A 21,028-nucleotide genomic window follows, 5' to 3' on the forward strand; every position below is an offset into this window, starting at 1 on the left:
ACTACTAACCTGTTCGGCAGGTGCTCTAATAGTGTTTCTGCTAGGTCTTTTTGTTTAATCAGCAGTTGAATCCATTCATTCATTGTTTGAAAGGGAGATTTGGAAGTTTTTCTAACTTCACCAACATCGTCTTCTAAAATAGCGGAACCAAATTTCTTAAGGAAGTTCGAGGCTGTTGAACAGGAGACCTCTTTTAACAAAATTCCTCCTCCTGTAAATGGTTTAATACACAAGTATCATTTCCCTCTTCAAGCGCATACCTATCCTGATCCTGCTTTTCCAGAAACAGGCAGAGAACTTTTCAGTGATAGGAAAACAAATATGTAATCCATTCACCTGAGTGTAAGCCTTCCTCCCAAGATAAAACCATCCAAAATTCTTCAATATGTCTTTCCCCAACTTCGCATACTTCTTTTGAAGTTGTAGTACCCAGTTTAGAAGAAACAAGCAGATGTTTCTCAGCCTCAGAGTTCAAGACAGGACTCTGAGGTTAAAGCCTCTGCATTTCAAACATCAGAAAACTCTCTCTGCTGGCATAAGTTTGTCTCCTAAAGACACCAGCGGAAGCAAGTTGACTTTTAATGGCTCGCTGAACTTTGTTCCAAATGCATAACAAGCTGCACTGCCACCAATGATAACATGATCATCACCAACAACATTGGAAGTCTTATGAAGCAATGCAACTCTTGGAAATGATGTCCAACAGGGCAACCACCAATGACTCCAAGAAAGTTCATGTAGACAAACATTGAGTGGGAGAATCTAGCATGTGATCTTCTACCAGCTGTCTTTTTGAACTTCCACATGCATGTTCGGGCATCAAAACTGTATAAATCTCCGATAGCTCTCTCGCCATTGTAACATCCAAACAAGAATAATTTGGACTCATATGCCACAATTGAGCAAGAATGATGAGCACATGGCCATATCTCATTAACGAAGACCTCATTACATTGCGAATTTCCAGTGTTAAGAACATGTAACAATGATAAGATTGTATCATTGCTAAGTCCAACCAAATACAAACATGTTTGAGCCAGCTGCTGCTGCCACGTGTGACACATACATAGAGCATAAAAATGTACAACATCAACAGTTGTTCTGCAAGTTGATACAGTGGTCTGCTTCTTCGACAAATATTTTCATAAAACTTGGAGGGAAAACTTTGATGAATTTGTAAATGTGCTCAAACTTCTCCAAGGAGGGAAAACATTGCTAGCGCACTGTACGAGCTTCCATTTCATTTTAGCTGTATTGATAACCCATACATCATTTAGAACGTTTGAAGGATCAGATCCAACTCCAATAACAAAAACAAAATCACCAACCACGGAAGCTGTTTGATGCAATTGTTGAGATGGAGCACCGTCAATTTCAATTGCTTTAAATTGCCACTCAACGGATCAAGCAGCAAATAATCATTTCTTCGAGAGCGCCTTCCCATCCCTCCAAAACCATCAAATACTACATTGCTGTAGCTTCCATTATCCATTAGACAAGCAGAGTGACCCCAAAGGAAAAGCTTCTCTACAGGTTAACCAACAACTAGAATCGGAGAAACAGATAAACTGCACTTGGCAACTTCTTCTCCTACCCTCCCAGCCAATGCCAATGATTCATAGATTCAAACTTTGCTGTCTTGTTAAAATGAAGCATTTCCTGCAATAACACATATGATACATAAAAAATTCACATATCAGAAATTAATATATCAATATGGCGGCAACAATATAACATTCATCCCATCTATACAAACAAAACTAGCTAGCCTCAGCGTTGAAAGAAAAAGCTAAAATCAATACAGAAGATGCGCTACTAAACTTTGCATATGTTTCTATTTAAGACACAAATATTCTGAGTGGATCCTGTAATCTTACAATACCTCAAGACAACCAAAGTAAAATACAGAATCAGGAGCTCCACAGAGCATATTAATAAAATAAAATTACCATTTTGGACATCCCCATCCCCATCCCCAATTTCTGTTCCCACCACTCCAGCTCCAGCTGATCACCATCCCCCTTGTTGCTGCTAACCATTTTCCGAGACTGTGGACTTCCCATTTTCTCTTAAACCACATAGAAACCCTTGAGTTCTCCTCTAATTGGCTTCCATTTTATGATTAGACAAGTCAACAAGAAGCCTCACATCCTCTTTTGACACCAGAATCCTATCACTATCACCCAATGAAACCTCCATTCTTATAGAACACCCGATTCCCACAATAACCCTCTTGCTGTTAGCATTTATAATTCCTGGTTCCTTAAACGCACACTTTATAGCTAAAGGCACCAAACATTGTACAGCTTCAATGTCTCTACACTCCACAGCAATAATCAATCGCTCAAACTGGTGGTTTTGGTTTTGGCTGCGAGGGGATAGAGATACCGCGAAACTGTTGGTGAAGTAATTTTTTTGCGTTTTAAAAAAGTTTAAATTTTTTTTCTTCGAATTGATTTTTTTATAATTTTTAATATTATTTTAATATAAAAATAATTTTAAAAAAATAAAAAAATATTATTTTAATATATTTTCAATTTTAAAAACAAATACCCCTACACTCCACAGCAATAATCAATGGCTCAAACCGGTGGTTTTGGCTGCGAGATAGAGATACCGCAAAACTGGTGGTGTAGTAATTTTTTTACCTCTTAAAAAAGTTTAAATTCTTTTTTAAAATTGATTTTTTTAAAATATTTTAATATTATTTTAATATCTTAATATAAAAAATATTTTTTTATAAATAAAAAATATATTATTTTAATATATTTTAAAATTAAAAATATTTTTAAAAATAATTACTACCCTACACCCAATCGTATAATGATGAATTATGTGGATGTCATTTAAATAAACAAGTCGCTGAAACAAAGAAGGCCCGCGGAAATGTATTATAGGGCTGACTTAAAAACTTAGAGCTGAGTATTGATTAACTGGTACAGAACATCAGCCACAAGTTAGACAAAAGAGACAGGGGGACATGTGGGTACTCTTTCTTCTCTCTTTCATTTCCTGCTCCATTTGTTCTATCAGGTACGCTTGTCAAGAAAAATAAATGATAGTCTATTAAGAATGGAAATTTAAAAAAAATATATACAATAATCTTTCCTAAATTTACTTTTGATTTCTAGTTTTTTTATCTGTATATTTTTTATTATTAAATTAGCTCCTATCAACACCTCTTTTTTTCTCTAAATTGGTATAAAGATATCTCAAATGTCTAATTTATTGAGAGAGTAATGAAATATTTTATTTAAGTGCTTTAATAAGTATACATGTTAGCTGATTTTCAGATTTAACAAAAGGGAAAAATCACAATTTTCTTGTCGAGTTTTTACTTAATGAAATGAAATGTGTGTCTACTTCCATGTATTTAGTATAATCATGTTGAATTGTGTTGTTAGCTATAACAATTATAGTTTTGTTGTCACAATACATTTTAATTTCGGTATCTATAGGATATCTTAGCTCCGCAAGTAACCCCTTTATCCATTGTACTTCACATAATTCTTAAGTCATTCAACACTAAATAGAGCAATTACATTTTGCTTCTTACTTTTTCAGGTTACCAAGTTTCCCCTAACAAAAATAAAGTGTCATGAAGTAGATTTTTTATTAGTGACATTTCCAACCTAGCCTATATCTATATAACTAGCGATGTTAAAGTGATCATTCTTTAAGAAGAGAATTCCTCTTCATGAAGAAGACTTTAAGTATCTAAATATTTTCAATGTTGCCTCCATGTGTACTTCACTTGGGTTGTGCATGAATTGACTAACTAGACTGATTGCATATGCGATATTAGGACATATATATGATAGATAAATGAGTATTTCCACTAATTTTTTATATCATTTTTTATTTATAGGAACCTAATCAGTGTGTTCAGCTAAACAATGATTTTGTACGATTAATATATCCACGAGTTTGTCGTGTAACATATATGTCTCGGCTAATAGATCCAATACATACTTCTTTTGTGATAGGAATATGTCTTATCTTGATATATATACTTCAATACCCATAAAATACTTTAACCTACCAAGATCCTTTATTTCAAATTCACTTATTAGATACTTTTATAATTCTAAAATTCCTTCTTCACTTACATGTGGCTATCATGTCATCAACATAGATAATCAAAGCCATAGTTTTCCTTTCATTTTGTTTTAGAAATAGTGTATGGTTTAAGTTGTTTTGGCTAAATTCATGTGTTCCGCATTGCTAGACTAAAACTTCTAAACCATGCCCAGGGGGATTGTTTCAATCCATAAAGTGTTTTTTTAAGCTTGCACACCATATTTTCTGCTCTTCTTTCGGTAAAACTAGGGGGACATCCATATAGACTTTCTCCTATAAATCTCATTAAAGAAATGTATTCTTTACATCAAATTGATGTAAAGGTCAATCCAGATTTGTTGTTGGTGATAGGAGTATTCAGATTGTGTTTAATTTGCCTACTGGTGAGAAAATTTCCTGATAATCCACATATGTATGTGCGTATCCTTTAGCCACTAATCTCGCTTTGTATTGCTCTACTATCCTATTTACTTTATACTTCATAGTAAACACTCATTTACATTCAACTATCTTTTTTCCAGCTGACAGTGTAGTTAACTCTCAAGTATTGTTATCTTGGAGAGCCTTCGTTTCATCATAAATAGCCATCTTTTAATGTTCATCTACCATGGCTTCTTCAATGTTTTGTGGGACCTATTTTAAAGATAGTTTTTCCATAAAGACTTTAATTGCATTAGATATGTTATAGGCTAAGATAAAAACTGCAATAAAATATTTGAACTTCTTTTATTTTGTTTCTAATAAGTACCAACTTGGGGGTATCCCTTGATTATTCCTATGAGGTAAATTGTACTTTATAAGATTAGGTAAAATAGGAGAGTTACAAGATGTTACCTCATTTATAGTGTTAGGAATGTCCTCATGACTCTGATCCTGGTTATATTGTATGTTAGAGAAGGGGTGATTTAATGTGGTCAAAGTATGTAAGTTGGTGTGGTTGGTCTGCTTAGTAATATCTAGTTTTGTTTGAGTGTGATTTTCAGTATGATCAGTATGAACTCAATCTCATATTTGTTGTTCATTTCTATTCTCCCCCTAAAGAATAGAAGGTAATGGTTTATTGAAAAACTATTCAATCTCAAGAAAGGTTACATCCATAATAGCATAGAGTTTGCGTGAGATAAGATTATAACATCGATAAACTTTCGCCTCCATTATCAAACTAAAGAGTTTCAATGCTTATAGAAAATTAAGTTTGTACAAGGGTGAAAAACTTCTGAAAAACTGGTAGGGCATCCATCTTATGTTTCAACCTATAAAACCAAGTGACCCTCTAAAACCAACAATAGTAGTAACAGGTGCAGGACCCTATAAATTAGAGTGAATAGTCTTAAAAAGTGCATTGCTTTTATTATAATTGATGGGGTAAGTTGTTTGATGACTTTTACCTATTATACAGTCCTTGCATTTAAAACTAGAGGGCAGTACATTTGTAAATAAAGTAGGGGGTAAATATTATAAATAGCTGAATAATAAATGTCTTAATCGGTAATGTTATAACCAAATGTCTCGTCCTTTTTGCTGTGATAATTAAGCAAAATGAGCTTTACCAAAGTTCAAATCATCCTTGTAATATAACCCTTCTCTCTTAATACCATGACCAAAAATCCTATTCATGAGAATATCCTAAAACAAACAAAATAAAGAGTGCATTAGCACGCAACAATTTAAATCTTTTGTTACTTTACTCACTGGTAACAATTTAGTGGAGAGTGAAAGGACAAAAAAAGTATTGTGGAGAGTGAATATGGTTGATAATTCCATTGTTCCTCCCCTCATTACCAGATAGATATCACCATTAGCATTAGATATAGCTTGTCATTGAGGAACTGACTTAGTTTTAAAATCATTGGGATCATAGGTCATGTGGTTTATTACCCATGAGTCAATAATTCAATCATTCACATGGTCATCATTGGCTATTAAATTCATGGAACAAATAGTAACTAGGTCTCGAGTGGTAGGCGGAGGTTAATCATCAAGTGGCACAAGCGTGTTTGGGTCTATATTAATGACACATGTTGCTTAGCCATCCTGTTTTTCTTTTTTTTTTTCTTTTTTTTTTCTTTTTTTTTTTCTTTTTTTTTTCTTTTTTTTTTCTTTTTTTTTTCTTTTTTTTTTTTCTTTTTTTTTTTTTTTTTTCTTTTTTTTTTTCCTTTGAATTTATACCACCACTCTAGATACTCATATAGCTAGAAATAAATATCTTTAGTGTGCTTATTTCCTCCATAATAAGTGCACCTACCCTTTGAGCTTTTCATCTAACAAAAGATGACTTATTGGAATTTAGCCCATGTGGACCAAACCTGGGTCGGATGGCCTATTTATTAAACCATGATGGATCAAAAGCCTGTTTGAAAGAATTGCCATCAGGTCCAACCTATTTGTTTGGGCTTTTAAGAGTGAGATCCTTGAAGTTAGTCTAACCTTCATCAATCTTCACACCAGCAACCATGTTCCTCTCATTGGAATGTTGTAGCCCTAAGTTCTTCACACCTCCTCTTCTTATCTCACCTTAGTTCCTGGTCTCTCAGCCTTTTATAAGTAAACCAAAGCTATCTTTATTGTCTCTTGTAGTCTCCAACATCATGATTTGCTCGGTGTTCTCCCTTTTCACTTAAGCAAAAGCTTGCTCAATCGATGACAAAGGAATTTGTTGAATAATATCTTAGTGGGTTTAATCAAATTGATAATCTAAGCCATCTAAAAAGGTATAAATTCAATTTTTTTGAATTAATTTATTGTATTTTTGTATGTACTCGTCATATGTCATCGAATTTAGGTGTCTATGATCAACCTCTCACACGAGATTTTACAGGCCAATGTAGTAGTCTTTTAGAGATCCATTCCCTTGATTTGTCCAGGTGACTTTCCTTTTTCAGTCATATACCTAAATAATATCTCCTCTATCAAAGTAAGTTGTGGCAATGGCGTTCCACGCCCTTTTAGCCCTAGAAAATCTAATAAACTTTCCAATTAAAGATAGGGTTAGGGAATTTATAATCCAACCCTTAATAATTGCATTTTTTGTTATCCATTTATTGTATGTAGGGTCAATAGGAGTTGGTTGTTTGATTTCACTAGTAATTAATCTAAGTTTGTCTTTGCCAAAGATAAACATCTCTATTATTTGTGATCATAGTTTATAATTTTGGCCATTAAGTTTAACTCCATGGACGGCTACTGGCATGCCAGGGTTTTTGGTAGGGTTGATTTGAGTTTATATTCTTAAATATGTGGTTGTAATTTAGGTGTGATTTGGTAGATTTGATTCTGTTACATGTAGTTGTCTCTGGAAAAAAAAAGAAGTTAGGTTTGGATCAACTAAAAATGATTTCTGTATAATTTATATCTTATATTTTATTATATAGAACATATGTTTATAAATGTATAATGATAGTCCTATTAAGATGGACATTCTAAAGAGGGATTTTAGCAAATTTATTCATGATTTCTAGTTTTTCTAATTTGTAATTTTCTGATTGCTAATTTTATTCCTGTCAACAACTCTCTTTATCTCTCTTTCGTATCTTCTGTATATTGTATATATTGTATTATGGAATGTAACTCTGATGTAAATGATGTTTACTTTAGTTCCAACTATTTTTTGTTTTCTTTCTTGAGAATCACATGAATTAAACCACAGTTGGTGACTGTTTATTGATCATTTGATCTCATCATACCACTCCAAAAAAAAAAAATGTTTTGAATTGATTCAGATTGGATTGATCACAAGTTATAAACTAACTAATTTACTTTCGTGGGCCTAACATTACAAGATGTGCTTGTAGGGATTGATCACAAGTTATAAACTAACAAATTCACTTTCGTGGGCCTAACATTACAAGATGTGCTTTTATAAATAATTTAGGCAAGTATAGCCGAATAGGCATCCTTACGTAAAATGTGCTTGTAAATGCGTAGTATCAAGTACTGATAAAACATGCACAGATGTTTATCGGAAAGGGCGTGGAGGGGGTTGATTGCTGGGAAATAATTTCCTTTTTCTCATTTGTGTCAGATCTTTGAAATCTTTTTGCTCTGCTGGATTCGAAATGGCTTCTGGGAAATATCAAGAATCCTCATCCTCACGGTTTTCTCGTTGTAAATATCAAGTATTCTTGAGTTTTAGAGGTGAAGACACCCGCAAGAACTTTACTGATCACCTCTATACAGCTCTGGTTCAAGCAAGGATTCGCACATTTAGAGAAGATAATGAAATCCGGGGAGGAGAAAATATCGATTTGGAGCTCCAACAGGCAATACAACAATCAAAAATAGCGATAATCGTGTTCTCCAAAAACTATGCTTCATCAAGATGGTGCCTTGATGAACTTGTAATGATCATGGAGCGAGTGAGGACTGGTAGCTGCATAGTTTTTCCAGTATTCTATGATGTGGATCCATCCCAGGTCAGAAAGCAGACAGGGAGCTTTGCTGCAGCATTTGTGGAACATCAAAAGCATTTCAAGGAGGAGATGGACCGGGTGAATGGGTGGAGGATTGCTTTGAAGAATGTTGCAGATTTAGGAGGAATGGATTTAGGAGATGGGTAAGTTGTATCTCTTGATGAAACTACACATAGCATAACAATAGAATGCTGGTTGTGAACTCTTAATTTGTTCACTTTTTGGAGTTAAGCATTTAGAGGATGCCTGATAATACCACTCTCAATTTAAAGAAACTATACCACTCCCCCAACTCAAGAGAACATAGAAGAAAATAAAATAAAAATACTTTTTTCTCTCGTTTATTGCTCTTTTCCTTCTTAAACACTTGAAAAGGTAATGTTTTATATATACATTATTCCTTCTTCTTCTTCTTCTTTTCCATCCATGATTTGGTTTTAATAGATGGTGATAACGAAGCTATAAAATTAGCCATCAATCATTGACACGCAGCCTGGTTTAATTTCTTTTTTCCAAGATAATTATTTTATAGCCAAATGTTGTTTATTTTTATACTTTAAAGAGAGACTACTAATTGTCATATAATGTATTTTTCTTTCTGTTGTAGGTATGAGGCACAATTTGTCCAATCTATTGTGGAGAAGGTCTCAATGAAATTGGATCGAAAAATATTTCAGGTCCCCCTTCATTTCATTGGAAGAGATCTTCTAATAAATTGTATCAACTCATGGTTGCAAAATGGCTCTGATGGTGCTGCCATTGTTATACTCTATGGAATTGGTGGTGTTGGGAAGACAGCCATAGCAAAGAGTGTTTATAACCAAAACTTTTATAAATTTGCAGGCAAGAGCTTTCTATCAAATGTTAGAGAAAGGTCAAAAGAATCCAATGGTGTAGTTCGCCTACAGAGGCAACTTCTTTCTGATATCCTAAACAAGATTGTTGATGAGATACATGATGTTGATGAAGGGATTATAAAAATTGAAGATGCATTATGTTGCAGAAGAACTTTTATTACTCTCGATGATGTAGACAAAAGGGAGCAATTCAATGCAATAGTTGACATGCGAAACTGGCTTTGTCAAGGAAGTAAAATCATTGTAACAACTAGAAATAAGAGTTGGATTACAGCTGATGATGAGTTTGTCGAGTTCAAAGTTAAACCTCTAGATAACGAAAAATCACTTGAGCTTTTCAGTTGGCACACCTTTGGACAAGCTCACCCTGTTGAGGATTTTACAGATCTTTCTTGGAGAATAGTAAATCATTGCAATGGACTTCCATTAGCCCATCGTGTTATTGGTTCTTCATTATCTAGAAAAAGAAGACAAGTATGGGAAAGCATATTACAAGAAATGGAAGTGATTCCTAACTGTGAAGTTCAAAAGGTTCTTAGAATAAGTTATGACTCTCTCGATGATGATTATCAGAAGGACTTATTCCTTGATATTGCATGTTTCTTCAATGGCATGGATGAGGATTATGTATCTACGATACTAGACGGGCTTGGTGTAGGTGCAACGTATAGGGTTGACAATCTCATCGATAGATGTCTTTTGGAAAGAGACCAAAAGAAAAGGTTGTGTATGCATCAACTCATAAGAGACATGGGACGGCAAATTGCCCGCCAAGAATCACCTAAATGTCAAAGAATATGGCATCACACAGAAGCTTTTACAATATTGAAAGAAACAATTGTAAGTACCTTGTTTTGTAGGTATGCCTACATGATATTTAGGCATCTTAACATGTTGGTCATTCTTTTACTTTCATTTTTATTCTACTTTTAATATTTTTGAAGCAGGATGCTGAGAAATTGCGTGGCCTTACCCTAGATATGCATGCATTAATGAAAGATAATTGCACAGAAGTCGTTTGTACTGATTCAATGGTTCGCCACAAGTATAACTTGTTTCAACACTGTCCTCTTCCTCCATTCCTCCCTTCAGAATGGATTTCCGAATTTTTCTTTAGGGAACAAGTACAAGCTGGCCAAACAAGTTTATTTCCCATCCCCAGCACGGATGTTTTCAGAAAGATGCAAAATGTAAAATTCCTTCAACTAAATTACATGAAATTCTATGGAAGTTATGAACACTTCCCCAAGAACTTGATATGGTTATGTTGGCATGGATTCTCTTTGAGATCCATACCAAAGCACTTTTGCTTAGAGAAGCTTGTGGTTCTTGATCTATCTAAAAGCAGTCTAGTTGATGCTTGGAAAGGCAAACTGGTATGTATATCCTCTCTCTCTCCCTACATCTTTCTTTCCCATTTTCAATTGATAATAACTAAATTTAAGTGTTCTTGCAGTCTCTTCCAAAATTAAAAATTCTTGATCTCCGTTACTCGCGTGATCTCATCAGAACCCCAAATTTCTCAGGTCTCCCAGTCCTTGAAAAGCTAATACTTGAAGGGTGTGTCCATTTAGTTCAGATTCATGAATCTATTGGAGATTTACATTGTCTCGTGATCTTAAATCTGAAGAACTGTAAGAGTCTTTTAGAGCTACCGGAAGAAATAAGCAGTTTGAGTTCACTTCAATTGCTTCATTTAGATGGTTGCTCAAATCTTGATGGCTTGAATATGGGGTTAGATCATCATCAGGGACTTAGGTTGCTTCAAAGTGATGGAATTGTTGCAAGTACATCATACATTGAATCTCTTCTGTTGAAGCTGTTCGTTCCCTCTAGATTTTCAGCAAGGAAAAATTCGAGATTTACCTCCTTTCCATTGCCACCATCCTTGGTGTCTCTAAATTTAAGTGATACTCCACTTCGTTTTCTTCCAGAAAACATTAAGGATCTCAGTACACTCAGATTCCTGGTTTTAGAAAGATGCAATATGCTTCAGATACTCCCAGAGCTTCCATCCAACTTGGTTGTTTTAGATGTGTCCTATTGTTATTCACTGCAAGGACTTGTAAAACAATTCCTTTTTACCAGAGCACGTGATTGTGATCAATTAGTTCAATTCCAAGATTTGATTAAATTGGATTTAATCCAGAAGGCTGACACACACATGTTCAGAATAATGGAAATGGTCAGCATTGAAATGCAGCCAAGGCTTTTTAAGGTCCTCCCTCACCCGTTTTATTGTATTTCAACCCTACATTTTTCTACTTCTCCTTGTAGATATCTAGAAAGTTTTTGCGTTTGTTCTTTCTATAAATTTTGTTTTGATGGAACAGATACAGCTATATCTAGAAAGTTTTTGCGTTTGTTCTTGTTAGGATACTGGCATGCAAACCCGACAAGACAAAAGGTAAGGGACAAGATAAAATGAGAAATGACACACAAGAATTTACGTGGTTCACCCAATTTGGCTACGTCCACGGGCAAGTATAGAAGAATTTTACTAAGTAATGTGGGAATACAACTTCTCTCTAATAATAGGAGAACAACAAAAATCTCTCTATTATTAGGAGAAAACACCCCACTTACTATTTCACAAATACCTCACAATTTTGTGGGATTATTCTCTCCTCACCCTCTCTTCTTTCTATCTTGTGGTGTGTCTATTATGCTTGGATGCATTGCCTATTTATAGGCAAACATCCATGCAAAAGACAAGGGCAAGGTAGGTGGCACCAAATTTATGCCTAACATTGTTAACAAATTTATGCCTAACATTGTTGACAAATTTGTGCCTAACATTGTTGACAAACATTGTTGATTTTGTCAACAATGTTAGGGTGATTTCACAGTTCTTTCTGTAAATTTTGTTTTGATGGAACAGATACAGCTTCGGAACAACATATTCCACGTTCTCATTTACAATGAAGGAAATGAGATGTTGAGGTTTCATGAGGAAGGAGAGGAGGGGCTAATCCAGAATGAGTTTGGAGAGCACTTGTCATTCGAAGTATCCACTCCTGCTGCGCACCGGATATGTGGCTTTAATATATTCACATGGTTTTCTTCCACGTCAGAATTAAATATCGTAACTGATCCTTTTAGTCTTGTCATAAAAAACAATACCAAGGGCAGAAGCGTGGTTTTTGACTGCTATGGTTTTCTCCTAGATTTATGGGTTGAAAAAGGATGGCTATGGATAAGCCACTGTAAATGCGGGGTCGATGATCTTGGGTTTGATGATGGTGATGAATTCAGTGTTTCAGTGTTGATGGATGATCCACGTGTTCAAATAAAGAGGATTGGTGTACGAATATTGCATGAGGAGGGAGGATCCAAGAATGATTATAATAATATCCAATCAAACAATGAAGCTACCACATCCCATAGCAGCAGTTGCAGCTGCTCATCGGACAGTAAGGTTATCACAGCAAACAGTAGGAGCTCCTTTTGGGACAATCGAACTCTCGGTGATGGATATGCAGCAAAAGCAGGAATGGCTTCTCAACTTTTTAGACATTATTTTTGCTTTACACGTTGTAATTATGATTTATTAAACGTATATGCGTGTTTTTTTGAAAAGAAATAAATGGGAGAGGGAAGAGGGTAATGATAGGGTTGAATTGAACAATTAGAGATTTGGTATTATTATATATCTTCAAGCTTTTTTAAGCAATAAGAGTTTTTGAGATTTTAATTTCTCTTTTCTTTATCTCTAGTAGTGAGACTGTCTTTGCATCATTTTTTTGCATTTAAGCACGCCAATTTGGTTCTTCACTAAGCTTTTGACTCGGTGGTCAGCTCGATTCTTGACTTGGTCTACCGAATTGCTAAGAGGATTACCAGGTTGAGGAAGAGGAGGATAGGCTGCGAGTTGGGATTGTCCAGGTAGCGGGAGACGAAGAGCCCAGATTATTCAAAAATCATTTTTTATGGCCATTAGGTCAATATTGAAATCCCTTTACCCGTATTGTTTTTATTTATATTTAATTAAATCAAATAAAATATTATAAAATAAGTATTTCATGTTTATATTTAAATAAATAATTAAATTAAATTAAAAGAATAAAATATCTTTTAAAAAAACTAAGTTTAAAAAAGAACGACAAATAAAAAGCCCTGAAATAACCCGGGTTATTTTTTAAATCCTATAAGAAACAAATAAATAAATAATAAATCTCAATCTTCAATTAAATAAATATTGAATAATGAAATTGAAAAAAAATGAGTTTACAAAAAAAAAAAAACAAACGTAGACGAACCTTCTAAACCTGAGTTAATCTCCCAAAATCACAACCCGTGAAATTCTAGACCTAACTCAATTAAGAAATCCAATTTCCAACCAATTTAGTGCTGAGAAATGAAACTAGAAAAAAATATCAATTAAAAAAATTAGCCTAAGCAAAAAAAAAAAATAACAATCACAAGAATGAGAATCAAATTTGATAGGAAAAAAAAAACTAAAGGATAAAATCATAAAAATATTCAATCACAAAAATTATCTCAAACAAAACGAATAGTAATTATAAGAATAGAGACCACATATGACAAATAAAAAATAAATAAAAGAGGATGAAATTAAAAAAAACTAATTTTATAAATCATTTCAAATAAAATAAATAGTAATCAAAAGATCATGAACCAAATATAAAAGAAAAACAAAATGAAGGGTTGCTTTGAAACTTGGCAAGGTTAGTTGCAAAAATCAAGGACAATAGAGAGAGAATGCTTGTCGATTCTAAACTAAAGGTTAGTAATCCACAAACACGATAAAGGAGTCACCAAGACGATTCGAACACCACTTTGAACGCACCATTTGTCTACCCCCTCCACACAATGCTTAAAGGGCACGAGAGCAACCCATGAGCTGTCACTTGCATTGCATGTCATAATATCTTTTTTTTAAATAATATTATACTTCTAAAATTACTAAAGCACTTTTATATCAACCTGATTATATATATGTATATATAATGACAATACTAAAATGTCATTGACTACTAGTGAAAAAAATCTTACTTTTTAGAAGTAGCTTAGTCATTTTACTATGTATAAAAATTAAAAATACAAAAACACCCCTAGGCATAAATTAAAAATTTTTACTTTAAAGGTAATATAGTTATTTGACTATAAATCAAAAATGCAAAAAAATCGATTTATCCCCCTATTAATATGGTAATGATTAATGAACTCTTGTGAAAATACCATATTACACCTTTTAAAAAGATCACATTACTCCTGAATAGTTAGTTATTTTGTTTGGTTTCTTTTTACTTTAGATTGTTATAGTAGTTTTTCCATGCTTTTTATAGTTTTTTTTATAATTATAATTGTCCAATAAAATCTATTATTTCAAATATTCTCTTAACATGGATAATATTAAAAGCGTAACAAATTTTATAGTTGAAAACCTTAAAATTCAATAATATAATAACTTTAAAAAAATTCAACATACATAATTTTTATTCAATAAATTCTTATCATAAAAAATAAAAACCAATGCATGCATGTTCAAGCACTCATTTTAAATAATATAATGATAGCTTACGTGGATTATAAAAAGATATTATGTGATTATAAATAGAAATGATGGGAAATATTGAATTATTATTTTTAGGTTTTGAAGTTCTTAGAAATATTAAGGTTATGAAAATACTTGAATAATGACTTTCATTGTCATCTTTTTCCATTCTTCATAGCATATTAAAATTAAAAATCAAACAAACAAACGGATTAAGGTGATGAATTTGGTATGCATCTAAATGTAGTACATTGGACATTGTGTACAAAAATAGTATAATGACTATTTTGTACTTCCAAAAAAATTTCCAAAAAAATTTAGTTGCTTAGCTTTTGGGGTAGTATTGTCACTACTAGAAAATTGATAAATACAAATGGAAATACTAATGAAAATATTCTCTATGTATATACCGAGAGAATTATAGTAGGAAAAAATTAAAATAAAGTCAAAAAATATGATGATTTGTCATTTATATTGACGAAATTTATTTCATCAGTAAAATCATCGGTAAACTATTAACATTGTTCATCATGTCAATTAAAAAAAGAATCACCAATGAAAAGTTCTATCACTATTTTTTAGAAAACTCTAAAACTGTTCACTTTCGAATTGCATGGTTAATAATTATTTTTTATAGACAAAATCACTAATGGATTGAAAAGTCGTCAGTGTTAATTGACAGGTTTTGAAAAATTTTGATTAAATTGAATTTTTAAATTAAATTTTCCAGACGAAATCACCAACGGATTGAAAAGTTGTCGGTGATATTTGGTTGTTTTTGAAAAATATTACAGACAGAATCATTGATGAAATAATTAAAAATATTAATATTTAATTATTCTCAATAGAACGCCCCAATAAAAAACTTAGAATCTCTAATTTCACAAAAGATAAACCTCCTTTCTTCTTCATCATCTTCTTCCCTGTATGTAAAAACATGAACATCCCTTCTTCTCTCCTTAACTCCTTCTCTTCTCCTTCATGCTCAAATATACCTTCTTCTCATTTTTTTTTATCTTCTCAGTTTTTTTTTTAATTAATATACTTTACAATATTTTTTCTCTTCTCAGCTTCATTTGCAACTACATTAAAGTAAGATTTTTCTCTTTTTTCATGTTTTTTTCATTATATTTGTTTTTTATTTTATTTTCAAATTTTTTTTTTGTTCTTAATAATTATATGAATGTTGTTGTAGAATTTTTTTCATATAAGATGAATTTTTAGTTAATTTATTTTTAGCAATCGCAACTTGATTTTTTTCATATGAATTAGTTAAATTCATTTTTTTGTGTTATTTATTTGTTGCAAATTTGTTTGAGTTGATTTTCTTCTCTCTTTTTTTTCCAAGCAACTCCGTTTTGAGTATTATAGAATATTGATTTATATTAATTTAATTATTTTATAGCTTTGTAAAATGGATTTGTTTTTAAAATATTTTTAAATAATTACCAACGAAATTACATACGATATTTTTCTAAGAGCAATACTGATGGAATGAAGCGGGTAATTTTATTTTTTGTGCTTTTTCCATCATTAAATCCATTAGTAATAATATTTTTTTTATTACTAACAGACTTATTAACGAACAAAAAACTACCAGTGAAAGATTTACTAATAGAGTATTTTCATTTGTGATTCCATCAATAAATTAATTACCAAGAGAATAATAGTACAAATATTGACAGAAAATTCCATGATTGTTGCAGTATGTAATTGCACCAAGAACCAATCAGTCATTATAATATTTATTGAGGTCAAATAAATCTGTTTACTTTTTAATTACATAGTGTAATGGCTAAAATACCCTTGAAATCAAAATAAATCTACCTTTGATAGAGGGGCGATTCATCCTTCTATTTAAAATGCAGTGTTAATTCACTTGATTTTTTCTTTAATTAGAAATTTTTTAACTTAGGTCTAATGACTTATTTGTCTTTTTAATTTGGTCGTTTTGTAACTGTGGGATCAATATAGGGACAAATCTATATTTTAAAAAGAATAATTGATATTTTAAAAATAAATGCACAATGAATTTACTTGGTTAACCCTATAATCATAAATTTTTAAACTTAGGTCAAGGAGCTTTTTTTTTTTTCATTGTGGTATTTTCATAATTATGGGGTCAGATAGAGGCAATTTCATGTTTTAAAAGTAAAAATTAATTTTTTTGAAAGAAAAGTTGTTGACGAATGGAAACCGCTTCGCGCGCACCAACATTAGGAGGTGGAAATTATGCAATCACAGCAATGTTTGAAAGCTCACAGCATTCATGTCTAGATGAGGTGGCACTTGAAGCAATTTGGCTCCAATAACTTTTTCTTTCATTCTTCTCTTTTTCGCTTTCTTCGGCTCGAAAAATGCATTGCCCAATCAAAAAATTCATGTTGTCCTCTAATTTGCTCTCTTCGTCTCGAAAATGTACTGCCCAATCAAAAAATTCATGTTGTCCTCTAATTTTTTTAAAAAAATATCTACTTCAATCCTCTTTATATTTGTTATATGATTTTCATCTTGATTCCTTTTATAAACTTTAAATTTGTTTTTGAGCTCCCCCTATATTAAAATGTTATTTTTCCTTATATTTTATTTTGGTTTCAGATTTAATCTTTTTTTTTATTTTTTTTGTAAATTATTTTGATATTTTTAATTTCATCCTTAAATTAACAAATATTATTTTTCCACTTTTTTTTTTTGTTTAGTATTTGGTCCTTATTCTCTCTTCTTCTTTTTGTCTTTCTAGTTTTAGGCTTTTTGTCAAATTGATTTTTTTTTTTCATTGTCATCCTATAACATTGAAATGTTATTTTTTCTCTTATTTTGTTTTGATTTTAGATTTGATTTTCTCTTTTAATTTTGATTTTTTTTTTTGTAAAATGTTTGATTTTTTTTATTTCACCTTTAACTCAATGTTATTTCCCTTTTTATTTTTTGTTTAACATTTGGTCCTTGTTCTTTTATATCACTATTTTTTCGGTTTTTTGTCAAAAAATTTTAATTTAATTATTTAATATTAAGTTAGTTAGGAATTAAGAGTTGTGGTTTTCTCCAATTGGGTTACATCAAACTCATGAATGAGGTAATAAATTTGAAAAGTTAACCCGGGTAATATTGTTTTTTTATCTTTTTTAAAATTAATTTTTTTTTGATATTGTTTTTTTATTCTTTTTTAAAATTATTTTTTTTAAATTTTTTTCAACACTTTACATTCTATTTTTTTTTCCGGTTTCTTTAAAACTTATCACAACCTCATGCATGGGTTGCGTGTCGGCAAATGCACTCGGGTTTACTTGGATCATTTCTTCTCCTTTTACTTTTTATTTTCTTTGTGATGCTCTTGGTTAGAATGAAATATATCTTTGTTGATTTTTTTCTTTTCAATAATTTTTTTTATCATGATCACTCTTTTTTTTTCTTAGTTTGATACATCTTATGTCTTTATACAAGACAAACTTATTTGACCCAAATTGCAATTTTTTCTTGCTTTTTTAAAATACAATTACAGTCTTTTGACGTTCTTTTTTAAAGCTTTTTGTTTTTCAGCTCGCAACGTAGAGTGGCTCATGGGACTAGCAGTTGCTAATGTTAGAAGCGACACCACACAGCAACAATGAATGTTGTTAGGATTACCTGTTAGCACCATTGTTAGGATCACATATATTAGCAATGTCTTTAAAAAATTTATCTGTTATTTTTTTCAATTATTTTCATCATTAACAAATGACATCTATGAAAATGAATAAATTTCCTCCAACCTAAAAAGGAGAAAATTTTCGTCCGTTATTGAAAACCAAGCCGCCATTCTTGCGATTTATGTGAAGCAAAATGAGAATGACTAAGTGGAGTTATCCCACTACATTGCAATACAGTTTGAATTATGACGAGAAAGAAAACCTGTAAGCTATACAAGAAACTATTCAAAGTTCCACTTCTCACACAGTACAGAGAACTTGCTGCTTTTCTTAGCCTCCAGAAGAATTCTTCTGCCAGCTAGCTTAGACCGAGCTGATATGATAATCTGCTTCACAATTTCGTTCTACGAAAACATCAATGACTGCTGTTCTTTATCACTTGTTTGTTTCAGTGCATCTGTGCTCCTATATACTGTTCGGTTGGTTGCCATTTCATGTAAGGCACCAATCTAATGAAAAATGGTAGACTAGGAAATACAAAAGGGAGGACCTATTGATATATGCTTTGGTTTGAGCATCCTGCATTGTTTAATTGGAGGTGAAAGCCCTTAAAAGCTTGGAGTTCTACATATGCTACTATGGCTGGAGAGACTATAAACTGATACAAAATACCTGCAAAACCAATGATGTATAAAACACTTTCTACTTCATTGTTGGTTCCCTACTGGTCTCGTCTTCTTCAGGTATCCAACTTGTTTCTAAAATTCTAGATGCTTTAAAGGCTCTTAAGTTAGGCTTTGGCAATTGCAATTATCGTATTTCAGTGTCTTCGACGCCTTTATGAAGATGAAGACTAGGACAAAATGCAGGGATATAATGGGCTCATTTGTTGCCATATGCCCAGGATTGTTAGCAAAGTAGAGACAAACATGTCTATTTTCATTATATATAAGTAAAAATAATTAATTTTTAACTTAATAAATGATAAAGATTTAATTTAAGATATAAATTATGGTATAATTTATAATTTTTGCTCCCAGCTGAATATGTCTATATATATTCAATGAAGAGCTGCATATGGAGATTATAAAGAGAAGAAGATAAAGAGAGCTTGAGTGAAAGTGAGTTAAGTAGAGAAGAATTTTTTTTTCTTTTTATTTGTATTGTTTCTTTTATAAATTAATACAAATTAAAAACTCCGTGAAGTAGACAAGAAGTTGCTGAAGAATATAAATTTATATGTGTTTGATTTTTGGAATGACCTCACAAGTTCTGCGCTGGAAAATACTAGCCTCGATATTCTCAGTAATTGCATCTGTCTACGGTACATTTTTAGACCTAATCCTGGACTGGGGACTGCAATCTCTGTCTAGGAACTGGTTATTAAGATGCAAACTCCTTATCCCTCACACAAGTGTATAATTCAGAGAAATAGTGAGTAAGAACAATACATGATAAAATCAAACAGAGACTGTGGATCTTATTGTCTTAATGAAATGAAATATGAAGAACAACTGTATACAGATCATAGAAATGTAAACCAGGTTTACAAATTATATGCATCAGCTCCAGATTCAGTCCTGACCAATTCTTATGATGTTGGTGAAGAATGCAAGTCCCGAATTTATTGTTGACTTGCAGACTGTCTTGAATTTCTAACTGCCTTCCCTGCACGGGCAATCCTTTATTTCAATTGTAGCTAGCCTCGAGATTATTCGCCGCGGAATATGGAATTTTTTCAGGTACTGCTGGTTTTATATAAATGCGCATAGAATTCTCAAATTCCTAATGAATTGAGTTTTCTGGTTGATATAAAGAACAACATTGCCGATAGCTAATTTGGTTCACACTCTGTTTCATTAACTAGGTTGGAGTATGAACATTTGAATAACGTTGGCTAGTATCGCGCATTCAAGTCTGTACCTCTACCTTTTGTCTACAATGCGGGCAATGACAAACATGAGTTGATTATTGCATCCGAGCAAAACCAATAGACATGATCATGAAGTTAGTTAAACCAACAGCAAAGAAAGAAATGCAACATTGATATTCATCAGGAGGACATCAACTGTTTTCTCACTCTTTTTTTTTTGTTCATGCATTTAGAGAACATGTCCAAATTAAACTCAAAAGATTTTGTCTGGGATTTATTTTTTTTTCTAGTTGTTTTGGTCTTCCTTTTCCTTTCTGGCCAAGGTCAGTTTAGCTACTATTTAAAGCATTAACCTTTAGAATTTAAACAATCTGAGTTTTCTCTATATTTTAGGGCTATAATTTAAGTTTGAGAAACTCTTATTTCCTATCGTTCATTATATATATGCTGTGTCATTCAGGGATAGGGAGCGGCTAATTACCTTATATTTGTAAAATTCTTTGGTGTGGATGTCATTAGGTTGTTATTGAAGTTTTATGGAAGAATTTCCAATCCAGAACTCCAACTATTTCTTAAGGGCAAATGATAATTGGAAGTTGGAATAACACGATTTAAATAATGGCTAATTTGATTCTGTCCATAAAACTTGACAAGAAAAATTG

At 32.1% G+C, this 21,028-nt stretch overlaps 1 protein-coding gene across 3 annotated transcripts; it reads left to right on the forward strand.

Annotated features, from left to right (window-relative positions):
- The first annotated feature begins 2,922 nt into the window (after positions 1–2,922).
- LOC105137360 (TMV resistance protein N-like) lies at positions 2,923–12,973 on the forward strand. Of its 3 annotated transcripts, none has more exons than XM_011043088.1 (6): positions 2,923–2,982; positions 8,102–8,632; positions 9,097–10,186; positions 10,291–10,722; positions 10,803–11,564; positions 12,228–12,973. In XM_011043088.1, exons 2-6 carry the CDS (start codon positions 8,136–8,138, stop codon positions 12,930–12,932), a joined length of 3,486 nt encoding a protein of 1,161 aa, XP_011041390.1. In that variant the 5' UTR covers positions 2,923–2,982; positions 8,102–8,135; the 3' UTR covers positions 12,933–12,973. The 3 variants fall into 3 exon arrangements, with proteins under 3 accessions (XP_011041390.1, XP_011041388.1, XP_011041389.1); XM_011043086.1 differs by having other exon boundaries at positions 2,940–3,033; XM_011043087.1 differs by having other exon boundaries at positions 2,940–3,033; positions 10,294–10,722.
- Positions 12,974–21,028: the final 8,055 nt, after the last annotated feature.

Source organism: Populus euphratica, unplaced genomic scaffold, assembly GCF_000495115.2.
Source record: "Populus euphratica unplaced genomic scaffold, PopEup_1.0 scaffold66.1, whole genome shotgun sequence".
Classification (NCBI taxonomy): domain Eukaryota; kingdom Viridiplantae; phylum Streptophyta; class Magnoliopsida; order Malpighiales; family Salicaceae; genus Populus; species Populus euphratica.

Bases quoted from the DNA above. Each gene is read 5' to 3' on its own strand.
- LOC105137360 (XM_011043086.1), top strand. From the start codon at position 2,981: ATGTGGGTACTCTTTCTTCTCTCTTTCATTTCCTGCTCCATTTGTTCT. The intron at 10,723-10,802 runs GTATGTATATCC...GTGTTCTTGCAG, and splicing joins ATGCTTGGAAAGGCAAACTG to TCTCTTCCAAAATTAAAAAT. The intron at 11,565-12,227 runs GTCCTCCCTCAC...TTGATGGAACAG, and splicing joins TGCAGCCAAGGCTTTTTAAG to ATACAGCTTCGGAACAACAT.